General features: G+C 46.8%; 1 protein-coding gene across 4 annotated transcripts in view; it reads left to right on the top strand.

The window, feature by feature from the left end:
* SLC7A6 (solute carrier family 7 member 6) overlaps positions 1-25,687 on the top strand; it is a 34,741-nt gene extending 9,054 nt beyond the window's left edge. For 3 of the 4 annotated variants that reach the window (XM_027119495.1, XM_027119494.1, XM_027119496.1), the window contains exons 2-11: positions 1,033-1,086; positions 1,728-2,286; positions 13,173-13,298; positions 15,427-15,571; positions 16,203-16,326; positions 16,539-16,642; positions 19,697-19,793; positions 23,288-23,437; positions 23,556-23,739; positions 24,189-25,687. In XM_027119495.1, the coding sequence (XP_026975296.1) occupies positions 1,764-2,286; positions 13,173-13,298; positions 15,427-15,571; positions 16,203-16,326; positions 16,539-16,642; positions 19,697-19,793; positions 23,288-23,437; positions 23,556-23,739; positions 24,189-24,283 (1,548 nt within the window). In that variant the 5' untranslated portion in view covers positions 1,033-1,086; positions 1,728-1,763 and the 3' untranslated portion in view covers positions 24,284-25,687. The remainder of the gene's footprint in view (positions 1-1,032; positions 1,087-1,727; positions 2,287-13,172; positions 13,299-15,426; positions 15,572-16,202; positions 16,327-16,538; positions 16,643-19,696; positions 19,794-23,287; positions 23,438-23,555; positions 23,740-24,188) is intronic. The other variant, XR_003435450.1, reaches the window with a different exon arrangement.
* Positions 25,688-26,921: the final 1,234 nt, after the last annotated feature.

The following is a 26,921-nucleotide window of genomic DNA, read 5'->3' as shown; positions in this document are numbered from 1 at the left end:
GAAGTCCCTGCACCTGACTCTATGTGAGACAGGCTCTTCAGGTGTTTCCTAGTTTTGTTTTCATGCATATCTGAGCTCACCTGACAGACACATGAAAACAGATATTTTCCCACGTGCCTGCATAGAGTCACCTTCATGGCTTGGTGCCAGGAGGAAAGGAAAAGTGGTGCTGCCTTAAAGCCAGGCCTCATAATAAGCAGAAGGAGGCTGGCTCAACTCTGCTGGGAGTGGGGGAAGGCTTATTAATGGCCCCAGAGGAGCTTTTTCACTTGGGCTCAGGTCTAGACTCTGGAGGGGTACTGGGACAGGTAAGGCAGGCATTTTGAGTGGGGCCTGTGGAGATTGGAGTTTTCCCTGAGAACTACTCAGTCTTGAGTGGCTGTGGTTCACTTGCTCTGAGCTCCATGAGGCAAGATTCCAGCACATCCGTTGTTGTTGACTAGATGAGAAGGTTCTGGGAAGATGACGTACTGATCCCATTCTTATTCCTGGAAGTTATCTCTGTGACCTTAAAGGACTGACTCCTGGGAGGGAATCAAGTGGCTTACCAGATTCCTTTCTCCAGAAGATGGAGTAGGAGTTGGGGATCTGAATTCCCAATTCCTAGGGCACAGAAATTGAGGAAGAGAGAAGGTCCTGCTGAGTGCAGGGTCAGGAAGGTGCTTGTCTTCCTCCGACAAATTCTGGGTCCGTCATAGATAGGTTGGTGTGGGATCCAGCTTCCTTGAGGTTTCTGGATTGGCCCAATGCTGATCCAAAAGAAGCAGTGTGCATGTATGTACGTGTGCACACCATCTCCCTACAGGATGCCTTCCAATGCCAGATCTGTGGATAAGAGGAGACTTATAGCTTTGTTTTGGTGTCAAGATTACTGGGTCCTGTTTTGGGGGAATCTCTTTGCAGCCCCAGGTGGTAGTGAGAGGCAGGCTGAGGAGGAAAGCAAATAAGCCAATAGCAGATGAGTCCCACATTAGGGTGCCCTCTGAATGTTCTTTCTTCATCTGGTCTTATTATGTTATCCCTCTCTTTTAGGCACTTTAGAAGAAGAAAGGTGTTGAATGAGGAAGCAGCAACGTGGGAAGTGAGGTGGGTGTTAATGGACAAAGCAACACAAGGGTGTGTATTTTCATGGATGTTCTCTCCTTGGTCTAGTCTCTGCAATAGCGATATGCCCTTGTCTTAGCATCTTCCTAGCCCTTCCCACAACCTGTTCATGTTCTTTGCTGGCCTGAGAGTAGCTACAGACCTCTCCACATGTGGCTGGACACTGCAGAAGTCCCTGTTTATGTTTGGGTGGAGGTGAGTGAGTATGGAAACTGAGAGGCCTATCAGGCTGGCTAGTGCTGTGAACCTAGTGCTGGGACTCTGGCAAGTTTGTAGGTTTTAAGTTGGTAAGAACAGAGCAAAACCTACACCTCAGGGAGAATCCATGCTATGGATAAACCTAATGCCAGCCTACCCTGGGCATCAAGACTCTTGTTAGAAGTCACCCTCATGTCGTGTCTGAGCCCTGTTGGTGTCTTTCCTGGGAGCAGTGGAGGTCAGCCTGCCTCCATTTCTCTGTATCCTGTGGTGGGAACTCAGACAGGCTCATTGTATTTAGGTCTGTGTATGAGTCATGCTGTCCCTACACAAGAGGTAGGCAGGGAAATCTGCCTGCCTTGCAGGTCTGAACTAGAGCCTTATCAGCCACTACCCTAGACTGACATACTTACATTCTTTGCCAGGCCATAGTAAACACAGTTGTGAAGGAACTATTTGCCATGGAATCCAGGGAGCTGGAGAGCCCCACACCCACATACCATCTCATTCCTGAGGCCAGCCGGCCCAGGGAGGAAGAAGATGTCAGCATGCTGCCTCAGCGGTCCACAGAAACTATGCAGCTAAAGAAGGAGATCTCTCTGCTGAATGGGGTCAGCCTGGTGGTGGGCAACATGATCGGCTCAGGAATCTTTGTCTCACCCAAGGGCGTGCTGGTCTACACTGCCTCCTATGGGTTGTCGCTGATCATATGGGCCATTGGTGGGCTTTTCTCCGTTGTGGGTGCCCTTTGCTATGCAGAACTGGGGACCACCATCACCAAGTCGGGGGCCAGCTACGCTTATATTCTAGAGGCCTTTGGGGGCTTCATTGCCTTTATCCGCCTCTGGGCCTCCCTGCTAATTGTTGAGCCCACCAGTCAGGCCATTATCGCTATCACCTTTGCCAACTACATCATCCAGCCCTCCTTTCCCACCTGCGAGCCCCCGTACCTGGCCTGCCGTCTCCTCGCTGCAGCCTGCATGTGTAAGTCTGAGGGCTTAGCGGGGGAGTATGCGTGGGGCTGTGGGTTATTTTTATAATGCTAATGGTAATTTATATTTGAAGAGCATAATTTGCTTTTCTTTTTCTGTGGGGAAGAGAGGCATCTTACCTTTTTGAAGAAGCAATTTCACCAAAGTCATTTGTTCCTGAGATAAGTAAGGGTAAAGGATGGGGATGGGGCGAGTCTGAATCTGTTTGTGGCTTCTGGTGCCTCACTTTCCTTCTTCGGTGTCCCTGAGTTCTGTTCCCCAGTCTATGTGACAGGTTGGTGCATGTCTTATATTTGTCTTATTTTGATTGGTGTCAACATCACTAGTTGTAACTTAACCCAGGAAAAACCCTCAGTGCTGAGGCGTTTATTCTGCTGCTCCAAAAAAAAAAAAGTTATTTTGCTTCCCAGCTTTTAATCTTAGACCAGTTTAAAGCCATCAGTGAGGAAATGGGCTTCTCTAGACTGTGGGGGTCCCAAGGCTTTATGTCCTACAGGCTCACAGTAGGACCACTCCTTCCTGCCACTGCCACTCTTCACAGGCCGATCTAAGCAGCAGGCACCACACCAAAATGGCTGTTTCCCACTGGTGTTTCAGATTTCTTTATGCTGACTTTGTAAACAGGCTCTGCCTGCGGCCAGCGAGGAAGGTGGCTTCTACCCTGTATTTGGTTTCTGAGGGCAGAACCTGAGATCCCAGTGGATCTCTCTTTATTTTCCTTTTTTTCTTATGAGGTTGTAAGGAGGAATTCTGTGTGAAAACACTGGAAGGGAGAGAAGATTATTGTGAACTTAGTCTAGTAAAGCTAGTGTTTTAGCTGAGAAGTGGCCCAGAATTCCCTGTGTTCCTTAGCACTGTGCTGCCAGAGGCACTTAATTATACTCTGTTCTTTCCATATCTTTGCTTGCAAAGCGTTGGCAGTATGTGTAGTTTATCCACAGTGTTAAAAATAGACTGACAGTACCTTGGACTTAGCCGTAAAGGATTGTACAGTATGCTGTGACTCCTGACTTTAAGGAATTTATTAAAGACAGATGTTAAAAGGGAACTCTTCCACAGATACCCCTGGGAGGAGAGAAAGTGGGAACTCAGCGGTATATGTGATAGGGTTTCACCAGGGGGACTCTAGCCTAAGCTCTCCAAAAAAGGGAATAATTTTCTGATTATAAAACATGTTTGTTCAGGAGAAATTTAAATTAGCCTCAAATCACCTATAATCTACCGCCAAGACATGAGTACTTTTATTTTTTTTAATATTTATTTATTTATTTTGGCCGCGTCATGCAGCGACTGAACCCGCGCCCCCTGCATTGGGAGCGCAGAGTCTTAACCGCTGGACTGTCAGGGAAGTCCCCAGACAGGAGTACTTTTTTTTTTTTAATAAATTTATTTTATTTTTATTTTTGGCTGCGTTGGGTCTTCGTTGCGGTGCGCGGGCTTCTCATTGCAGTGACTTCTCTTATTGCGGAGCACGGCGCGCGGGCTTTGGTAGTTGTGGTGCACAGGCTTAGTTGCTCCGCGGCATGTGGGATCTGCCAGGGCCAGGGCTCGAACCCGTGTCCCCTGCATTGGCAGGTGGATTCTTAACCACTGCGCCACCAGTGAAACTCAGGAGTACTTTTTAAAAAAAATAAATTTATTTATTTATTTGTTTTTGGCTGCGTTGGGTCTTTGTTGTTATGCGTGGGCTTTTCTCTAGTTGCGGAGACGGGGTGGGGGTGGGGGGCTACTCCTCGTTGTGGTGCGCAGTCTTCTTATTGCAGTGGCTTCTCTTTGTTGCGAGCCCGGGTTGTAGGCACACGGGCTTCGGTAGTTGTGGCTCGCAGGCTATAGAGCACAGGCTTAGTAGCACGGGCTTAGTTGCTCGTGGCGTGTGGGATCTTCCCGGACCAGGGCTGGAACCTGTGTACCCTGCATTGGCAGGCGTGTTCTTAACCCTTGCGCCACCAGGAAGCCTGACGTATGGGTACTTTTAATAGTTCAGTTATGTCTTCATTTCTTTCTGTTATAGAATTGGAATCATACTTTGCATATAACTTGATATTCTGCTTTTTAAACTTAGTATATCATGGATTTCCCCCCTTTTTGTGAAATGTTCTTCAAAAGAAACATTTTTTAAAAATAAATTTATTTATTTTATTTATTTATTTTTGGCTGTGTTGGGTCTTCATTGTGGCACTTCATTGTGGCATTGTGGCATTCTTAGCCACTGCTCCACCAGGGAAGTCCCAAAAGAAACATTTTTTAAAGTTATATATATATATATATCTTCTTTTTTATTAAAAGGTGATGCATAGACCCTAAGAGAATTAGAAAAATGCAAAAAAAGAAAGTTAAAATCACCCATGATTTTACCTCCCAGAGAACTATTGTTACTATTTGTGTGAAATACCTTCTGCTATTTTTTTTTCTGCTTATCCATCATTTTAAAAAAGTACCCTTGATATAATACTCTTTGTGGTTTGTATACTGCATTTAAAAAAATTTAATATTTAATCCCTTTCACCAAATATTCTTAGAAAACATGGTTTGGGACACACAAGTAGTTTCCAGGCAGTGTAATATAGTGGTTAAGATCATAGCCTCCCTTGGGAGTTCCCTGGTGGCCTAGTGGTTAGGATTCCAAAAAAGAGGACTTCCCTGGCGGTCCAGTGGTTAAGACTCTGAGCTTCCACTGCAGGGGATGTGGGTTCAATCCCTGGTTGGGGAACTAGGATCCCGTATGCCTCTCGGCATGGCCAGTGGGTGGGGGGAGGGGGAAGATCATAGGCTCCCATGCCAGGCTGGGTTTGATTCCAGCTTTACCATTGAGTAGCTATTGACCTTGGAGGAGATAGTTAACTGGTGCCTTAATTTTCTCATTTTGTAAAATGGGAATAGTGATTGTACTGTGAACTGAAAAAAACATGCACAACCTAAAAGTTGAGAATTATTTTTATTCAGCAGACAAAACTGAGGACTTAAGCCTGGGGCACAGCATCTCAGATAGCTCTGAGACACTGCTGCAAAGAGGTAAGGGAGGGGCCGGGATATATAGGAGTTTTTGCAACAAAGACCAGGTAGTTGGAACATTAAAAGATTACTGTTTTTTGTTTGTTTTTGGTTTTTCGCTGCCAAAAAAATGGGATCGAACCCATGCCCCCTGCAGTGGAAGCTTGGAGTCTTACCCACTGGACCGCCAGGGAAGTCCCAAAAGATTACTGTTAATTAAAGAAAACCAGATATCTCATTAAGGAATTTAGCTCTTTTCTATGTATGGAAAAATGCAAAAGTCAGGGCTCGTTGAAATCACTCCTTTGATATGTAGCTCAGCTATCTGGGGGCAGTGTCCTGTGGTTTCTCAACCTAAGTCTCTTCAGGGTGCATTGTCGGGGGTGGCTGCAGTTAGTGGGTGGCTGACTGGTAGGTGGCAGGCATCTGTTTCTATCCTGAGTTCCCTTAGGGCTCTCCGGGGAGCAGCTGTTTTGTGATGGCTTGATGGCTGCAACATTCTTTGTTTACTGATATGACAGGCAACATTTTTTTTTCATTTCATTGATAGTACCTATCTGAAAAGATTGTTGTGAGGAATAAGTGAATCAATACAAATAAAGTACAATACTTCTCTCTGACTGGCATACAGTAAATGCCCTATAATATCATTATTAAAAATAATGCTGCTGTGTAGAAATCATTTTCAGAGTTTCTTCATATTTTATTAGGATAAAATTATAAAAGAGAAATCCCTGTGTCTAAAGAATTAAACTGTTTTAAGTTTCTTCGTGTTTTACCCAGTTGCTTTCTAGAAGATTTCGTGAATTTGTACTCTTTTCTGAGCACCTGTGAGTGCCTGTGCATTGGTCCCTTGATGGCCTTAGGATGAATTCCAAGAGTAACCAAATCAAAGGGCACCTCTGTACATAATTTTTCACATAAAGAAGATTTTTGTTTGTTAAATCTTTTTTCTTTTATGATTTTTCCCATTGTTTTTTCTTAGGAAGCCCATCCCCACACTAGGAACTGATCTTTTGATTGGAGGAGAGACCTCACCTCTTAGAAATGCAAAGTTATGGTATCATATAACTTCTTTCATTCAAATGTACTTTTACACAGATTACTCAGTATTTGCATTACCAAAAACCCCTATTCCAGAAACCAAGGTATTTCCATAAAGCGGGCCTGAGGGCGGGAAACTTGTCAGAGCTGGTGCCAAGTCATTAAAACCTTGTCCCATCCTAACAGATTAGGGTTTAGGGCTCAGTTTACTCCTCTTCTTGGAAATTAGGGTGTAGAATCAGGCTGATGTATCATCCAGCTAAGCTGGGGTGTCCTGGAGGGAGCCTCCTTGGACAGAGGTGGCACTGAGAGCAGCCTGGTCTCAAGAGACCTAAATTGGAAGAAAACAACTATGTCATAATTAGGGGAGAAAACAAAGATCTGCACTGAATGCTGGGTGAGGCTTGGGTAGGAGAATTACGTTAGTCTTGAAACTGAGACATGAGAGGGGTCCAGGTTAGTTGGGAGACTGCTTAAAGAAGTTATATCCATGCTAAGGTAGACAATTAAAATTCCATCCTAGAAGAAAGGGCCTAGGCAGTCTCCATATAACTAACTCTAGGGCAGAGCTGCAAGCTGTTGGCCCACGGGCCACCCTTGGCCCACAGATATATTGGGCCTGCACAGTGTTCTAAATAATTTTGAATTACTTGCCAACATTTAAAAATCAGGACTTGCCCTTTCTCTTGAAAAATCAAAAGTTCTGGCAAACTTGGACCCATATTCCAGCCTCACACAATCAGCTGCATTTGAGTAGTGGTTACTCCTTTAAATGGAGCATATATTCTCCCATTGACTGCAGTCCCCCACTCCCTCTTGTTTTATGTCCAGACATTCTTGCCTTTGCTCATTTATATTACCTTCTCGGGCCCTGAAGGCATTGCTATTTCAGATCCTGGCTTCCAGCAGCCCTCCACTCCAGTCCCAGGTTATACATGGCAGGGAGATACATCCAAGCAGCTGTTAGTTTTTTGGATTTCAGATTGTCTTAGGTACTCACTATGTCAGAACAGTGGTTCTCAACTGGAGATGAGTTACCCCCCCAGGAGACATTTGGCAAGGTTTGGAGACATTTTTGGTTGTTGCAACTGCTGGGAAGGGGTGTTGCTGGCATCCAGTGGGTACAGGTCCGGAGTGCTGCTGAACATCCTATAATGCACAAGACAGCCCCGCATGACAGACTTATCTGGCCCAAAATGTCAATTGTGCTGAGATTGAGAAACTGTCATTCTGCTATTATGTATTCTGGGATCTTGGACTCTTCTGTGGTGGGTGGAGCCTCAGGCTGCCCGCTGAACTCCGTATGCTTAGGGACTCTTATTCACTTATGGGACTGTAGGGGAAAATGGCACTTCTTGAGGTCCATAGGTCCTTTCTCTGACCAGGTGACCAGCAGTATTCTCAGTAGCCCAGGTGCCCAGCATTGTAGGAGTACTTGATTTGTCTGCAGAAGTGTGTGTTTCTGGCTTAGGTCTTGGTGCATTTATCCCTGTGGGATTCTGTCTGTTATGTAACCTCAAATACATCATTGGAGAGTATTTGCCATGAACTGACGTGGAAGTCAGTTCAGCACTGACACAGTGGCATCAGCAGAGGTGTGCTCACAGCTGAGACTCCATTGTCCCTGAGGATTTGTTTGGTAAGGCTGACAGGGAAGGGAAGAGGAGGGGAAGGAAGAAGGAAAGGGAGACTGTCAAGGGTGAGACTGCAGTGAGGAAACACTGTGTGATGTATGAATGGCTTCCTATTGCCTCTTGCTGTCTTGGACTCATGCCTGGGCAGGGTTCTGAGTAGGAAGGATACTCTCCTCTATTTTGGTCAGCTGTTGCTATGGGTAGACAGCTTTTATGTTCTGACAGTGGCAGGCCTGAGGAGGACTGGCCTTGACCACAGTTGCTCAAAAACCCTGGATTCTAACCCTATGTATAGGTTGAATGTTTTGATAATAAGATTAAATATGTATACTTGTGTAATTGAAAACAAGGAGGCTTTTAAAAAAGACATGTACATTATGTATTCATACACATGCCAAGAGGTAGCTTCTGATTCCAGGATCTCCACTTGGAAGGGTTTACCTCTCCTAGACTGTTGTAGAACATTTCTCTCCTAAGAGAATTGTAGATGTTTTTTTCCCCTTCTTTTTCTTTTCCCACTTTGTCGTCGTTGTTAAGGATTGCACTCCTCTGTCCTTGAAGGCCTGTTTGTGGGAGGAATTGGAATGTTCCTTTTCCTCCCAGTGCTTGTAGGAGAAGGGAGCTGCGACAGTCAGCATAACTGGAACTACGGCTTCAGATGCCAGGCCATCTCCTCATCAGAAGGAGAGTATGAGAGTTGCAGTTTTGTCTGTGGGCACATGTATTACTCAGGATTAGTCTGGGTTTCAAACAACTGAAAACCAAAAGGAGCATGGCTCAAGCATGTTGAAATTTATTTCTCACATGTTAGAAGTAGGCAGCGTGGGGCTAGTAGGATGACTTCATAATTCTTCAGGTTCCTTCCTTCTGTTTTACTGCTCTGCCATCCTCAGCATGTGACTTCTGGCTGGTGGTCCAGGATGGCTACTCAAGCTCCAGTCATGTCTGCCTCGTAGCTGACAGGAAAGACAAAGAAAGACACCTCTCACCCTTCAGAGATACTCCTATAAGGTCTTACTTATGTGACACTTTGCTTATATCCCTGGGTTAAGAACTTAGTTACTTAGCCATACCTGCCTGCAAAAGAGGCTGGGAAATGTCATCATTATTTTGGGCAGCCAGACTCCAGCTAAAATTTCTATTACTAAGGAAAGATGGAAGAACAGATATTAGAAGATATGTAGCCCTCTTTGCCACAGAGAGACTTTGGGGATTTATTTCTGCTTAGGGATTGGATCTGGATCTGCTGTTTGAGTATTTCTCAGCAACAAGCCCCTACAGAGCCTGGAAGACCCTCACATGGGTCCCACACTCATTGGTGCAGGCATGCAGCAAGGAAATGAGATTGGAGGAAGAGGGAGGGCTTGGATGTTTTAATTGTGGTAGTTGAGTCTGAGTGCCTGGCCTCCAGGCTCAGCCTGGCTGTCTTGTATTTGAGCTCTGGTGTAGTCCTTGCTGCTAGATGGGAATGGGAGTTCTGGGAGGCGAGTGGGGGGTGGGGTGGGGAGGTGGGGGATCAGATGGTGAAATTTTGTTTCTTAATTAGAATCAGGAAAACATTCGAGGGAGTTGGCTTCTGCTTGGTAGACTGTTCTCGGAGCTCTCTGTTCTCTGGCAGGGCTGAGAGTCCAGTGAAGCAAGCAGGGCTCCTGGGGCCAGCATTTAACGATGCACTCACTCTCAGGTTTGCCAGGTTGTCCCCCGACAGTGAGTGCCTACTTAAATTTTGTGCCCTGGGCTCCTTACTCACCTACTCTACTCCTGGTCCTGCTCCCTGGCTACATAGTGTTGTTGTTGTTGTTTTATAAATTTATTTTATTTATTTATTCATTTTTGGCTGCATTGGGTCTTTGTTGCTGCGCGTGGGCTTTTCTCTAGTTGCGGCCAGCGGGGGCTACTCTTCGTTGTGGTGCACGGGCTTCTTATTGCAGTGGCTTCTCTTGCTGCAGAGCACGGGCCTTAGGCGCGTGGACTTCAGTAGTTGTGGCTCGTGGGCTCTAGAGCGCAGGCTCAGTAGTTGTGGTCCACGGGCTTAGTTGCTCGGCGGCATGTGGGATCTTCCTGGACCAGGGCTTGAACCCGTGTCCCCTGCATCGGCAGGCAGATTCTTAACCACTGCACCACCAGGGAAGTCCTACAGAGTGTTTTAAATTAAGTACTTTTATTGAGAAAGAAGTGTATGTGCGTGGTAAGTCAGTCAAACTATATAAAATGGTATACAGTGGAAAAGTCTCCCTCTCAGAGCTTTAGTCTTCCTCCCTGAGGCAGCTGCTGTGACCAGGCTTTTGTGTATCCTTCCATCCGGTCTTTGAGAAGGGGCTCTGCAGGGGCTTCCATTGAGGTGCTGCCTTCACTCATTGAATTCCCACTGTGTGCAGAGAGGCCCAAGCCATGGGGGCAGTTTGTACCCGGATGGAGGGAAGGAAAAGGAGCAGAACCCAGAGGAGGGAGTGCCTGTCAGTGGGCTGAGGAGTGTGTCAGCTTCTCTCCCCATTTTGCAGCCACATTTCAGTGCTACAAACCAGAAGCACAGCAAGCACAGCCAGGACATTGTGAGACAGCCTCTTTCTCCGTGTGTATGTCCATCTTTCTGTTTCTATTGCTTTTGTCTCCATCTCTTTGTCTCTGCCTCCTTGTCTTTGTCTCTTGTCTGTCTTGCCTCTGCCTCTGTCTTCTGTATGTTTCTGTGTTTTTCCTCGTCAACTTTTTTTTTTTAACATCTTTATTGGAGTATAATTGCTGTACAATCGTGTGTTAGTTTCTGCTGTATAACAAAGTGAATCAGCTATACATATACATATACCCCATATCCCCTCCCTCTTGCGTCTCCCTCCCAACCTCCCTATCCCACCCCTCTAGGTGGTCACAAAGCACCGAGCTGATCTCCCTGTGCTATGCAGCTGCTTCCCACTAGCTATCTGCTTTACATTTGGTAGTGTATATATGCCCATGCCACTCTCTCACTTCGTCCCAGCTTACCCTTCCCCCTCCCAGGTCCTCAAGTCCATTCTCTACATCTTTGTCTTTATTCCTGTCCTGCCCCTAGGTTCTTCAGAACCTTTTTTTTTTTAGGTTCCATATATATGTGTTATTTGTTTTTCTCCTTCATCAGTTTTTTTCTCACAAGCTGCACAGCTTCTTACAAGCTGCTCTCACTTCTGCTCGTTTTTGTAGTCCTGCTTCCTTCCTCTGCTTTCTTGTGGCTTTTCTTCCTCTATTACAGGGGCTCGTAGGTGATTTTGACTTGCTGTGGCCCCTGACTTCGCTGCTGTTAGATAGGTTCAGTCTCTTGGTATCCTGACTCCATATTCTTGGGAGAGATAATCAAATAGGCTCAGCTTGGGTCCGTTGTTGGACTCTATCAGCCGTGATAGGGAAGGGGGAGCAGTTCCCAAGAAGGGGTCTGGCAGGTACTTCAAAATATGCTTACTGTATTGCACAGAGGCCCGTGGATTACTGGTGGCTATTTATTAGGTAATCCTCATGTTAGCTGATCTAGGCTTAGCTTCACACAGCGAACTCTGATTAGCAGGGCAGGTCCCTGGGAAGACCTGCCAGCAGTGTGCATTCCTTTGGTCTTATCCCTTCCCCCTTGGCCATTATTTACTCCCCACCACCTCGTTTCTCCCCCACCCCCCGCCCCCATGCACCCTATATGACTGACTAGTAAGCACCCGTGTCATTTGCCAAAGTACTGAATGAAAGCTCTTAAAGTGCCATGGAGGCTGTTCAGCCACTCATGTTTATATCCACAGGCTGGCCCTAGGCTCTCCTCTCCATTTGAGTGGAGGAATGTCCAACTTTCTGAAAACTGCCTTGCTCCAGGGGATTGGCAGTTAAGCGAAAGTCATCACCATCTTGATTCCAACCACAGTTGATCAGTTCCCATCTTTGCTTGGCAGTAAGCTTAAGAAAACAGTATGCTTTTGTATCCCGCTAAGAATTTGTGATCTCCTTGGGGAAGTACCACCCAGATGCCTGAGGGAGAGAGAGGAACCTTCTTGAGACATATGTCCATATGACCACGGCACAAGGTACTAAGCTGTGTGTGAAGTGAGAATGTTGTAGGGTTCAGGGAGAGAGAGCTCAGGGAGGAGCTGGCTGATATATTTTAGCAAGGTTTTACAGAGGAAGTGGGGACTGAGCTAGACCTTGAAAGTGGGAGTTGCTATTGCCTATGGCAGGAGGAGGAGGGGAGGACATTTCTCTCATGTATATCCGGCATCAGTAAGGAGAGAGTCTGGCTGAAGGAGAGAGTGCAACATGGGTAGAAGTAGGTAGACGTGGACTGGAGGATGAGCCCCCAAATTTTGTAATAACATTTGAGGTTCTCGTAAAAGTTCTATTTTTGGAGGCTAGAGGTGTCACTGTGGAGCCCCTTGGATACTGATATTCTCCATGGATCAGAGCAGTCCCTATTTAGCAGGGGTAAGGTGGTGGGACCTCTAACACAGGACCCAGATATCACTGAGGTACGTGAGGAGCTGGAACGGAAAGCCAGCAGTGCTGACGCGAGCCCACTTTTCCATGGGCCTATCCGAGAACTGGGAGGTTTGGATAGGAATGGGGGTGGGGGAGATCAGGGGGGGTCTATGTAAGCTTGGGAATGGTAGTTAGCCTCTGTCAACCTCAGTTTCCTCATCTGTAAAATGAGAATAGGAATGTCTGTTTCGTGGTTGTGAGAATTAATTGAGAGGATGTATGTGAAATTGTCAGGCACATGATAGCCTTTTAAAAAAATAATTACATGCAAAACATTGTCTCCCTAACTGCTAGATGACCTGCCACCTGCATTTAAATTGACCTTATTTGTTGTTGGGCCTCTCTTGTCCCCATTCTCTAATGTGGCCATGGAGAGGTCTTGTGCCCCAGGTGGTTTGAAACTTTGGGAATCTGAGTGGGGAAGAATGGGTGAAGTTCACCATTCCTGGGCCTGGGGGGAATTTCCAAAAATGGTTTGGGCTGTCAGAATGCATGAATATGTGGTAGTGCATGCCTTTGTATCATTACTTGTCAACATTGATGGGATGTTTTCCTCTCAGGTGGGGCAGATGGGGGATGTCCCCCATTTGCCTGTTCTGGTTCTGACCGGTCCGTCGGCCCCTTTGCCTTAGGCAGACAGGATAGAAATGATGCGCTTTGTAAAGAGAGGTTGGGCGTCGGTGCCCTCAGCTCAAGCCTGCCACTGACTTTATGGTTTTCTTCCTAGGTCTGCTGACGTTTGTGAACTGTGCCTACGTCAAGTGGGGCACACGTGTGCAGGACACATTCACTTACGCCAAGGTCCTGGCACTCATTGCCATCATTGTCATGGGCCTTGTTAAACTGTGCCAGGGTAAGAAGGGCCCCAGGTCAGAAGGAGGGTGGGTGACTCCGGGAGTTCCCCTGGATTCCCTGAGGAGGATGTGGGGACTCCGTTAGCTTTACTGCTCAGCTCTTTCTGTATATGTGCTAGACTGTGTCCGTGAGAACAGGAAATCTGTTCTTGGGCTTCTTGGGCCAGGCTGGTTTGGTCTAGTGGACATGAGTTAGCCCCTCCCTCGGGGCTGCTTTCCCTCTGTGGTGGTGGGGAGCATTGCAAGAAGCCAGCCGAAGGCCTAGGAGCTTTTGAAACTTGGGTTGTAATTGGGTCATAAAAGTAATCAGTGGAGATAGAGTGAGCCCTGCTCTGGCTCCTGCTTTTGGTCTGTGACCGCCAGTCAGTGGGGAGGAGGGCTTGGCCCTCCTTGAGAGGGGTGGGAAGTGTGTGGGTGGCAGGGAGATGGGGTCTGGAAATGAGTGGTTATTTTGCAGCCTTTACTTTTCATCTGGACTTGCTCTTATTTAGCATTTCCTCCCAAAGTCAGCTCTCAGCAAAATATTAAAATATTGTGAAGTTGGCACTGACTTTCCTGCCTGTTGGCCTTAGAGAGCTTTTCATTCCCAGATCAGAGTAGGCTGACAGGGAGGGTAACAGGCCTCCCAATATTCCCTGACCCCTTAGAGAAGTCCTGAGGTGCCCTTGGCCAAGGGTGTCTCAATCATTAGACAACACAGTTCTCTGGGTCATCTGTCTCTAAACTTGGCTGTGTTTACAATCCCCTGAGGAGCTGAGACTCCAACCTCAGACCTATTGGATCAAACTCTGGTTGGCTTGGAGTTCAAAAAAATGTGTTTTGGGGAATTCCCTGGTGGCCTAGTGGTTAGGATTCTGGCTTTCACTGCCGAGGGCCCAGGTTCAATCCCTGGTCAGGGAACTAATATCCCACAAGCCGCGTGGCGCGGCCAAAAAACAAAACAAAACTAAAAAAGAAAAAAGTGTGTTTTTAAGAAGCGCCCTGGGTGAATCTTAGGCAGCTGGTCCAGTATCTGTGTGCCTGTGTGCCAAGTTAGTACAGCCAGCCATCTGGATGTTCCTAGAGTCTCTGAAACATCTTGGGGTCTAATTGGGTAGTTGAGTAATTCTCCCTCCAGGATCTGTGCCCTAGGGAACAGCTACTGTGTGTGATGAGTGGCACCCCTGGGGTTCGGGAGTCTCTACTTACCCCCTCTTTGTTGCACACCCAGCCCTTTTTGCCACACTGGGGGATGGGTCTAGGCTTTCTGCAGTGGGTGACAGCAGGCTTCCTTAGAAGTCTGGGTCTTATTAAAAACCTCCAATGTGTCTAGAAGGTCTGTCTCCTGGACAGCTGGGTGCTGTTCCCTTGGCTTGCAAGTCTGCAGTCTCTGGAGGCCTCCAAGGAGGATGACAGATGTCTAGGCAGCCTCTCCAAAGGTGGAGGTGGCCCAGGCCTACCCCAGGCCCAGTGATAAATAAGATCCCAGTTCCTTCGAAGCCTGTGATTTCCTGCCACACACAACCATAGCCACTGCGAGTAGAGTTCTCTCCATGAGACTGAGAAACCCATTTGACCAAGTTGTGGAACTGTCTGGGCCATGAGAGGTAGTTCCACAGGAAGATCTAATTGTTAATGAAAAATGACTCCTTTATGTGAAACAGGGTTCTTTCTAAAAATAAGAACTGTGGCCTACCGTGTGGTCTCCCGCAGGAAATGGAAATTCACTAGGGCTTTGGAAAAGGTGTTATCAGGTCAGAAGGCAGCCAGGAATGCCTTTGTTTTTCTGAGATTGTCTAGTTCTACTAAAGGAAAATGAACTATTCAGAGGGAGTGGGTGGGGTGTGGGGAGCTGGTGGTGGTGGTTCTTTTGGTATTAAATTGTTTTTGTTTTTTGTTTTCTTCTCCCTGCCCTCTTGCTTTTCCCTTCTTTTCTTGACCCTCCTCCTCTCTCCTTTTCTTGCCTCTCCCCTTCCTCTTTCTTGCTGCCCCTCCCCCCCCCCCCCCCTCCCCCTTTCCTGCTGCCCCTCCCCCTCCCCCTCCTTCCTCTTCTCCTTACACCTGCCATCTCTCCTGTCCTTCTCCTTCTTCCTCTTTCTCCTCTCTGTACCCCCCGCTGCCCCCCCACCTCCGCCTTTGCCCCCACAGGACACTCTGAGCACTTTCAGGATGCCTTTAAGGGTTCCTCCTGGGACTTGGGAGACCTCTCTCTCGCCCTGTACTCTGCCCTCTTCTCTTACTCAGGTTGGGACACCCTTAATTTTGTAACAGAAGAAATCAAAAACCCAGAAAGGTAAAGGTGGGATCTCACTCTCCCCAACTTGGCTGAAACTCCTGCTGATAGTGGGCACGCTTGCCATCTTCCCTCCCCTCCTCCCTCTGTCTCTCATCCCTTCTTCCTGTTCCCCCTTCACCAGCTGTGAGGGATTAGGGGCGAGGACGGGAGTGAGTGAAGGTGGGAAACCCCTGGCTCCTTGGCCTCATATTCACACTGGAGGATCCCCAGGGTCCTTCCTGGAGGAGAGGTCCTTCAGTGGGCAGCAGCTAACCCAGCTGGGGCTGAGATGTTAAGACCTTGCACTCTGGTGCTGACACTGAAGCCTGGGGAGCCAGAAGCTTATTCTGGGCAGCCGGGTTCCCAGCCTGGCCTCCAGTCCCTAGAGGACAGTGCTCCTCCTTCAGTGGGACCCAGTGGTCCCACTGGGGTGAGGATCAAATATTGATCATGAGCCATCTTCACAGGGAAGGCTGTCTCTCTCTCTCTCTCAGGAGAAAGGGCCCGGGGCGTGGGGCGCATACTTCCCTTAGGCTACATGGGGAAGAGGAGTCAGCCTCAAAGATCCAGAGGCCAGGGAATTCCTGGGTAACTTTGACCCCCAAGGAGAGGTTGGTTCCAGGTAGTCCTATTTCTGTTGTCCTGACAGAAATTTGCCCCTGGCCATTGGGATTTCTATGCCGATTGTGACACTCATCTACATCCTGACCAACGTGGCCTATTACACAGTGCTGAGCATTTCAGATGTCCTTGGCAGTGATGCCGTGGCTGTGGTGAGTCTGTTGGGATCCCCATTTGCTCGTCATCTCATAGTACTGAATGGCTGGATCTTTGTTTCTGCTGCCACTCCAGCTCTGCAGGGCCAGGTGGTGGGTCTGTGCCAGAGGGCGGGCTGCTCAGCAGTGATGGCATTTGTCCTGAGAGATGCAGGAGGCTGTGGAAACCCTGTCGTGTGCTGAGTGCCCCTTCTGTGCTCTGTCCCCAGACATTTGCTGACCAGACATTTGGCTTGTTTAGCTGGACCATTCCCATTGCTGTTGCCCTGTCCTGCTTTGGGGGCCTCAACGCATCTATCTTTGCTTCATCAAGGTACTGTGTTTCTGCTTCACCGATAACAGACCAGTATTTAACTCTCTGAGGCTCTAGGTGAATCCATCGGAGCCCTTCTTTCCCTTATCCCTCTCTCGGACATGCAGGGTGTGTATGTGTGTGTATGCATGTGTGGCCATGACCGTATAGTGGTTAGTACTCTGTGTTGTGTATGCATGTGTGCATGCGTGTCCTTGCCTTTGTACAACACTTGTGTGCTGGTTGCTTACATTTCCATGTGAGATGAGGACAGATTGGTAAGAGGTAGAGGGGAAGAAGGCAGTAGCTTGGAGGAGGGATCCTGTTGGGGACAAGACTCTAGGCTCCTGCAGATTATGCTGCAGGCCCAGGATTCATTCTTGTAATAAATGATTATTGAGCACTTGCTGTATACTGGGTACTGGTACAGGATGACTCTGCCCCTCACATCACAGAAAACACTGCGGCCGACGGGTAGGCTCCAACTCTTTTCTGTGCACAGAGACTTACCTGTAAGAGCACTGTCCTTCCAGTTGTTTCATAGAGAGGACCAGTTCTGCCTTTTCAGGCTATTCTGCTACCTGGTCTCAGGGTTCCGGCACGTCCCCTCTTCTTCAGCACTTCACTTCATCACTTGGCCCTTCTCCTTGGTAGATGTTCATTTGGAGGCAGCTGTGCACAAGCTTCTCTCATCTTCACTTAGAGAAATCACAAAACAGTTTCTCATCTCCCCTCTTCCTTATTGGACATACTTCTAAAGGAAATGGTTTGCATTTTGACTGTCATTCATCTTTCTACCCATAGGTAGGCTTCTACTACCTTAAAAATGTTCTTGTCAAGGGTGCCAGTGACTTCCTTCTTGGCCTGCTTTCAGTTCTTATCCTACTGGACCCCTGAAGCAAGTGATATTTACCACCCTTCTTCCTCTGAAACTATTCCCATGGCTTCTGTGACCCTCTGATATCTAAGAGGAAGTCTGCTTTCTTGATTTCTCTTCCACTCACCCTATAAATGTTGCTGTCTCCAGGGCCAGGAGTGTAATAGGCATTCAATAAATATTTGCCACATGAACAGATAGGAGAATGAATTAATGAAAGAGATAGTTTTGTCCTATTCATTCTTCTTACTAATTTTGACACCCCAGTCCATGTACTTGGGGCCTCTGTAGGGCAACCAGAGTAATAAAGAGATCAAGGCCTTGTAAAAGAATATGGTGTCAGGGGTTCCCTGGTGGCCTAGTGGTTAGTATTCTGGGCTTTCACTGCCGTTGCCCACTCAAAGATGATGTTTCCCATAGCCTCACCCTTATTGAGGCCCAGGACATCCCAACTGACTCTGCCAGTTGTCCCAAAATATTTAGGTAGTTGGTATATTCTAGCCTCACTCAGCTATCTTGTGGCATTGACAGGATGAGGGAGAGGGTGAGGGTAGGGAACTCAGAGTAAGAATCTGGACCTGCACATGAAGTGAACTGCAGTAATGTCGAGGTAATGCACAACCATTTCTGCCTGTGTTACCTTCTTCACTTTCTCTTTATTACCCATGCAGCTGTCTTTGGCTTTGTACTAGACACCTTTGCCTCACCTTCACATCCTCTCCAGCATTCCCTCTGCATATTTCTCCTCTACTTTAGTACGGATATTAGCCTTGTGAGCCAACTTCAACATCGTGCCCTATGACATCCTTCCAGATGATACCATCAACTCCTGTGGCTCCACCTGGATGGCCCATAAGTATCTCAAACTTCACATGCGCCCCACGTATGCTTTGTCTCCAACTGTGAGGTTGTGGTCCGTCATTCCTCCTTTCTTGGCCTCTTGGCCTCTTTTTGTTTTTGTCGGGGATGATGCACCACACAGCTCGTGGGATCTTAGTTCCCCAACCAGGGATCGGACCTGGGCCCTCAGCAGTGAAAGCGCAGAGTCCTGACCACTGGACTGCCAGAGAATTCCCAGCCTCTCGGCCTCTTGATTTTTTCCCTTGGAGTCCACCCTCATCTCCCAGCTCAAGCGTGTGGGCACACACAGAAGACCAGCAGATTTGTCCTCTGCCAGGGTGTCCACCCTCATTCAGACCTCTTCTATTATGGGACCTTGTCACAGATGTCTGGCCATCCCCCCATACCTTAGCCTCTCCCTGCTTTAGTTGGCCTCAGTGATATTACCAGAGTCTCTGTGTCAAATCCGGTCAGACTGTTACTTCAGAGCCACAGCTGGTTCTTGGTGTGTGTTCAGACTCCACAGCATGGCCTCATAAGCAGGTTTTTCCCAGCACTCTCGTCACACACCTTATCCTGGGACTACAGGCATTCTAGCACCCACCTTCAAAGAGGCTATACTCTTTTATGCCTCTAAGCCTCTTTTGCCTTTGCCCATGCTGTGTTTCCACCCAACGCTCACCTTCTGGAAAACCCCAACTCTTCTTCCCAGTCCAGATGTGATCATCTCTTGTGAAGCTTTTTGTTCCCCAGCCCACCCCCAAGCCTGGTGCTGTGTGCTCCATGATGCTGCTGACTACCTGGATGGCGTTTCATTTCTCTGCTGCTCTGTTTCCCAGTCAGTAGGGCTCATTATGCGCAGAGAGAAAGCTTGGGTTGTCTCTTTGAGCCCCAGGCTCTCCCTGACTTTTCATATACCAGGAGCTCAGGGAAGGTACATGGAGGGCAGACCATCAGAAGTCTGGCTGCCCTTCTTTAAAAAGCCATTATGTTGTGTAGGAAATGTGTGGGGTGGCAGAGTGGGGTACCCTGGTGGGGTGCCAATGGGTGGGGTGCCAATGGGTGATGCCAGTGGGTGATGGCAGGGTGAGGTATCCATTGGGTGATGGTGGGTTGCATAGCTGAGGGGCTGGGGGTGTCAGTGGGTAACAGTGGGTTTGAGCATTCATGGGTAATGGTGGAGACATCGGTGGGTAAAATGGGGGTAGGTTGGGTTGGTCATGCATAGAGAACATGGGAGGTTCCTGAGAGACTGCCCCCTGCTTTCTTCTGAAGCTGAGCCTGGTTTGTCTGAGTGAGGAGTGTGGCTGCATGGCTGAGTATAGAGATCCTCCTGACACATTTTTTTGTCCTTCCAGGTTGTTTTTTGTGGGCTCCCGTGAGGGCCACCTCCCGGACCTTCTCTCCATGATCCACGTTGAGCGTTTTACACCCATCCCTGCTTTATTGTTCAATGTAAGCTGTGCTGGGGAGTGTGGGGATTGGACGTTATCTGTGTGGTACTCCTGCCAACTTCATGAGAAGACTGTTTGAGGGGAGGTGTACTAGCTTCTTGGGATACTTCCTGAGCCTCTCAGTGTTTCTTCCTTTTTCTTACAATTTTTTAAAAATATAAAAGTAAAACATAGTTATATTAGGGAAGGCAAATACTACAAAAGAATGTAAAAGTGAATTAGTAAGATTTATCTATTTTTGTCAGTGGCTTCCTTTTTTCCTCCTCCTTCTAGCTCCTCTTTTTTTTTTTTTTTTTTTTTTAAATCATATTTAGAAAAGCCAGGCAAGTTTGTACACTAGCTACCTAGGGGCCTCTGTTCATATCATAGGCATCATAGATTTATATATAGCAGATAGCATTAAAGTGTTTTATTTCAACAAAATTAGTAAATTATTAAGTATTCTGACAGATGGAAGGAGTCCTGAAGGACTGTCATTTTCTAATTTGCACTAAGGTATCATTAGGTGTAAAAGCTAACAGGGACCCTGAGGAAGGCCTTACTCCAAGATTTGAAAAATAGTTCATTTCCTTGTCATTTAGTTCTTTCCTTTATGGTTTCATTACTTAATGTTTTGGATTCATCTGGAATTTATATTTTGGTGAATGGAGTGAGGTAGGCAGGCATTCACTTAATTTTTTTCTCAAATGGCTAGCCAACTGTACAAATATCATTTATTGAACAATTCACTTTTCCGCATTTTTCAAATTTTTATCATATAAAAATAGCTAATTTTTAGAGTGCTTCTTATGTGCCAAGTACCGTGATTTGCCCCTTAAATGTACAATCATCTCAACTCACCTTTCCTCATCCTTGCATCGGCACCAAGCTTCCTTATTTAGCTTTATACTGAATATTTGAGAACTAAAGAGGGGCTGAGGGTACTTCTTCAGTTCCCCTCTCCCCCCTGGAATTTTCATCGCAATTCTCACCTGTTTATTTGTCTTGAAGAACTTTTGTATCATTTTATCAAAATAACAAAATATCCTCTCAATATATTGATTGGGATAGCACTGAATTTATAAATTTAGGGCAATCTGACATTGTGTCTTGTAAATTAATCACCTTCCACCCCACTTTTCTCCTCTTAATATAGGGTCTCCTTTCTCTCTCTAGAATGGGCTCTTCTTGTTTTAAATCCTTTGTTGATAATTTGGGTGAAAAGACAGGTAGGGGGAACTCCATATTCTTGAAGTTAAAGCAAATCTATTTTATTTATTTTTAAATTTTATTTTATTTTTTTTTATACAGCAGATTCTTATTAGTCATCAGTTTTATCCACATCAGTGTATACATGTCAATCCAAATCTCCCAATTCATCCCTCCCACCCACCCCCAGCCCCTGCCACTTTCCCCCCCTTGGTGTCCATACGTTTGTTCTCTACATCTGTGTCTCTGTTTCTGCCCTGCAAACCAGTTCATCTGTACCATTTTTCTAGGTTCCACATATATGTGTTAATATATGATATTTGTTTTTCTCTTTCTGACTTACGTCACTCTGTATGACAGTCTCTAGATCCATCCATGTCTCTACAAATGACCCAATTTCATTCCTTTTTATGGCTGAGTAATATTCCATTGTATCTATGTACCACATCTTCTTTATCCATTTGTCTGTCGATAGACATTTAGGTTGCTTCCATAAATAGTGCTGCAGTGAACATTGGGGTGCATGTGTCTTTTTGAATTATGGTTTTCTCTGGGTATATGCCCAGTAGTGGGATTGCTGGGTCATATGGCAATTCTATTTTTAGTTTTTTAAGGAACCTCCATACTCTTCTCCATAGTGGCTGTATCAATTTACATTCCCACCAACAGTGCGAGAGGGTTCCCTTTTCTCCACACCCTCTCCAGCATTTGTTGTTTGTAGATTTTCTGATGATGCCCATTCTAACTGGTGTGAGGTGATACCTCATTGTAGTTTTGATTTGCATTTCTCTAATAATTAGTGATGTTGAGCAGCTTTTCATGTGCTTCTTGGCCATCTGTATGTCTTCTTTGGAGAAATGTCTATTTAGGTCTTCTGCCCATTTTTGGATTGGGTTGTTTGTTTTTTTAATATTGAGCTGCATGAGCTGTTTATGTATTTTGGAGATTAATCCTTTGTCCGTTGATTCGTTTGCAAATATTTTCTCCCATTCTGAGGGTTGTCTTTTTGTCTTGTTTGTAGTTTCCTTTGCTTTGCAAAAGCTTTTAAGTTTCATTAGGTCCCATTTGTTTATTTTTGTTTTTATTTACATTACTCTAGGAAGTGGATCAAAAAAGATCTTGCTGTGATTTATGTCAAAGAGTGTTTTTCCTATGTTTTCCTCTAAGAGTTTTATAGTGTCTGGTCTTACATTGAGGTCTCTAATCTATTTTGAGTTTATTTTTGTGTATGGTGTTAGGGAGTGTTCTAATTTCATTCTTTTACATGTAGCTGTCCAGTTTTCCCAGTACCACTTTTTTTTTTTTTTTTTTTGCGGTACGAGGGCCTCTCACTGTTGTGGCCTCTCCCGTTGCGGAGTACAGGCTACGGACGCGCAGGCTCAGCGGCCATGGCTCACCGGCCCAGCCGCTCCACGGCATGTGGGATCCTCCCGGACTGGGGCACGAACCCGTGTCTCCTTCATCGGCAGGCGGACTCTCAACCACTGTGCCACCAGGGAAGCCCTCCCAGTACCACTTATTGAAGAGACTGTCTTTTCTCCATTGTATATCCTTGCCTCCTTTGTCATAGATTAGTTGACCATAGGTGCGTGGGTTTATCTCTGGGCTTTCTATCCTGTTCGATTGATCTATATTTCTGGTTTTGTGTCAGTACTATATTGTCTTGATTACTATAGCTTTGTAGTATAGTCTGAAGTCAGGGAGTCTTATTCCTCCAGCTCCGTTTTTTTCCCTCAAGACTGCTTTGGCTGTTAAAGCAAATCTAACCTTGTCCCAGGACTCTAGTCCCTGACTCCTGTCTTCCAGAACTCTTTTGTTCCAGAGGACAAATCCTGTCATACTTCTTCCCAGGGGGATGGTTCCATTTTGCTAATCTGCATTTCTAAGGCTCCAGGACAGTGAGATAGTTCTGAAGACATTTCCTCCACTTGTATGCCAGGTAGTTGGGACCCATGTATAACAGTCTCCAGAGGGCACAGTGTGATTCATGTTGAGGTTGGTGCATTGCAGTGAGGAGGGCCTCACTGTCTGCCGTCAGAAGGGGAACTGAGTCTGGCTTGTTACTGAAGTGCTTGCAAAAAGAAGGGAGGCATTGAGTGCAGGAAGGGCCCCCAAAAGAAGAAGGAGAGAAGGCCATTGTGAAGAATGGACCTATCTGATGCCAAGGGATCACTGAAAAGACCTGGAGGTAATCTGGTGAAGCTAAGTCAGCAGTCAGCAGATCTGGTGCTGACTGCTTGATGGTGGAGTCTCCTGGGTGGCTTGGTGGTGACAGTGCCCACTTCTCCCCAACCTCTCTCCCTCCAGTGCACCATGACACTCATCTACCTCACTGTGGAGGATGTCTTCCTGCTCATCAACTACTTCAGCTTCAGCTACTGGTTCTTTGTGGGCCTGTCTGTCGCTGGACAGCTCTACCTTCGCTGGAAGGAGCCCGAGTGGCCCCGGCCTCTCAAGGTCAGTGGCTCTAGGCTAGGAGGGGTGGGCCATCTCCCCAAGGTGACTTCTTCCCCATACCCCATTCTCCTGTTCCCCCATCCTACTTTATCTAATATCTCACCTCCCTTCATTTCAGCTGAGCCTGTTTTTTCCCATCGTGTTCTGCGTATGCTCCTTGTTTCTGGTGGTTGTGCCCCTCTTCAGTGACACCATCAATTCCCTCATTGGCATCGGGATTGCCCTCTCTGGGGTCCCCATCTACTTCCTGGGTGTTTATCTGCCAGAGTCCCGGAGACCACTCTTTATTCGGAATGTCCTTGGTGAGCTTCTCTTTGCCTATCACACATTGGCCTTGTGTGTGTGTGTATACAAAGACGCATGCACAGGTGGGTGTGGTGGCTAACAGCTTCCACATACTAGTGATATGCTGGAAGCCTGGCCGCCCCTTTTGGTCTTGACATGATCACTTTAATTCCAACTTTAGATTCGTATTTTGGGGTTAAAACACTCCCTCCTGAAAGTTCAGTCCATATAGCAAGACAAGGAGTCATGCATCAGACTCTCTGGTGGGGCATGGGATGGAGGTCAGTGAGGCTTGCTGGGGGTGAGCTTGGTACAGGGTACCCAGGGAACAGTTGAGAAGGGAACCACATGCTTTTTTTTTTTTTTTTTTTTTGGGAACCACATGCTTTCAATCAGCCCGTGGTGTTCAGACTGGGGCTGTGGCTAAATGTCAGTTTGCTAAATTCTATTCTCTATTTTCATTTAGCTGCTATCACCAAAGTCACCCAGAAGCTTTGCTTTTGCGTCCTGACTGAGCTAGATGTAGCTGAAGAGAGACAGGTTGAGAGGAAAACTGAGTAGAGGCCAGAGGTGATATCCCCTGAGGCCTGGAAGGCTGCTACCTGTGGCCACAGCCACCGAAGTCCAGATGACAAGACTGTGTGGACCCAACTCTCTTATACTCAAGGAGGGCTGTTGGCCCACATTATGTAAGGGGGCTCAGGGCTGATGGCCTGCTCAGGTGGTCACTCTCATCGGTAAGCTATGGGTCTCAGGGTCTGGGGCCAGCCCGAAGGTGGGGACTTCAGAGGGTGGTGGTGGCAGAGGGCTCGGGGAATAGGGGAATGGTTGCTTAGTTTTGTTCCTGGTGAGTAGGTGCAGCCCTTGCAAACACTTACTTGGTGAGCTGCATTGGGGGAAGAGGGAGTGCTAGGTTAATAGCTGTGGCTGGTGGTTTCCGAATTTATTTGAGGTTTGAACCAGGAGTTTCTACAAAGGGGCTGCTCTATGGGAAGTTTTCCTCCGACCAGGTCCAAGCATCTGACATTAGAGGCCTGAAATGCTACCTTTCTTCCTCTGGCTCAAAATCCTTCCCTGGTGAAAGAGTTGTATTCTATTATTTATTGATATTATTTAATCCAGGACACCAGTTCCAGCAAAGCATTGGTGTTCATTAATCTACAGGATGCAGTAGGCTGATTGTGTTTAAAAATTCAAAGTATCCCAAAGCAAGTCCCTCTGACCTTAGAGGTGTCTATGTGGTGGTGGTGGGTCAGACTCTGACCACAGATTGTTCTGCTCGGTTTTAGCACAGTCTTCTGTTGAGTCTTACCTGCAGAGGTGAACTTTAAAGATTTTTTACTCATGTACCAGTTACACTTCAGTATACAGATAGGTCACATGTTACAAGCACCTGGCTCAAGTTCCACAAGGACGGGTGAACAAATTCATGAGTCAGAGGTCTGGTAATATTGCTATTTTGAAAGATAATCCTTTATTTTACTTGAGACCTTAGGTCTTTGTTCTAGTTGACAAAAAGCAAATCCCTGGGTTTCTGGTATGAACTCTAAAAGGGGAGAAACTGTCCTAGGATTCAGGTGAATCACTTGAATTCTTTTAGCTGTCAATGGTTTAGAGAACATCTCCTGGACCCAAACTGACAAGTAGCTTGCTCTGTAAGGGCCGGTATGAGGGGCTGCTGTGCAGGCCCATGCAAGCCCATCTTGGTGCTAGAAGTGGTCATTTTTCTGAAAACCTCACACCAGGCTGCATCCTCCTCCTCTTCTGTCCCTGACACCAGGCTTGTTTTACAACTGAGCCACCTTGGTGTGGATCATCGGGATAATGCACTCATCTCCTGCCTGCCTCCCCTTGCCTGAGGTCTGGTGGGGCTGCAGTCTCAGGAAGAGCTTGGTACTTTGGAGACTTCTATTTTCTCTGTGGAGATCAGTGAAGACTCTGGAAATAAAGCTGCTTCAACCTCCATCAGCAGATTCATGATTGGAAGCAACTAATTCTGGTGCTCAGGCTGTGCTTTAGCACCCAGGTCTGGCCAAAGGGGTAGGTTTGCCCTAATGGATGTTCCTTCATGGGCCACATGGCTGCACTGGATTGGACAACTGTCCTGTGATGCTTCTAGACACTGTCATCCTGGACCCAGAAGAACCTGCTGGCTTGGTATGCCCCATGGGCTTCTTGTCCTTAGGTTTTGAAATTGGTCAATGATAAAGACGGGAACTATGAGGCAATCTACCTTTCTGACCATTCTTCTCCACCAAACCGGCCCCAGTTGCAGACGAGGGACTAACCTTGGTCACACTTGCTCAATAAAGGCAATTTAGGTGAGCATGCTCACAGCTGCCTTTGGTTCAGGGCATGCATGCATCTGTGAGAACATGGGAGTACATTCCTACTGTCATGGGTTGGGGATTTGCCTGACAACAGGGAGTCTTGTGCAAAGGCTGACTTGCCCAGACTGTGTAAACATGACTCCTGTCTGACCCAATCTGGCACCTATCCCAGGGATCCTCTGGAGCTAATTCTTCAAGCAGACTACACTTGTCTTTGAAGGATCCCTGACCCAGGCTTTAGTTCTCTATTGAAGTAAATGACCAGCTGATCTCGGGAACTTGTTGCCTCCCAGTGGCTCCAGGGGGAAGCAAGGCCCTCACACTCCAGGTGCCCTAGTACTTGCTTAGTGAGCCGTCACCCTCCTCTCATTACTGGATGGTGACCGCATTCTTCCCCTCTGTGCTGGATACAGACTTCTCCCAGGAAGCCTTCTGAGGGAGGGATGCCAGAGACTCCTTACAGCACTCAAGCTTCCTAGTGGAATTAATTTCTGCAAGGTCTTTGTTGTTTATCTCCTTCAATCCTTTTCCTGGTGTGCTAATCCCTTTTGCAGTGGGTACAGTGTGTGAAGCTGTCAGCCCTTTAATGTTAGCAAACTGTAAATGAGTACAGAAACAGCAGTGAGCACATTATAATGGCAGAGTGGTTTTCAATCCTTTGTTTCTATGCTTACAGGAGACTGAGATGACTAGTATTAGATCTGTAAGTTGCTGCCTGTTATTGCAGCACTGAATTGCACCTTAGTGGATAGTTAGGTTGGGAAACCAAGTCTGTTTGTTGGTTTTAGAGTATACACACACATGGAAATTAATCACTTTGGGGGGTTTAACAACTTGTAGATAAGAAGATAAAGATGTACAAAAAATAG

The sequence above is a fragment of the Aethalodelphis obliquidens genome, unplaced genomic scaffold (assembly GCF_003676395.1).
Source record: "Aethalodelphis obliquidens isolate GAN/ISIS:26980383/991018 unplaced genomic scaffold, ASM367639v1 scaffold20, whole genome shotgun sequence".
In the NCBI taxonomy this organism is placed as follows: Eukaryota; Metazoa; Chordata; class Mammalia; order Artiodactyla; family Delphinidae; genus Aethalodelphis; species Aethalodelphis obliquidens.
This window is presented reverse-complemented; position numbering and strand designations above follow the sequence as displayed.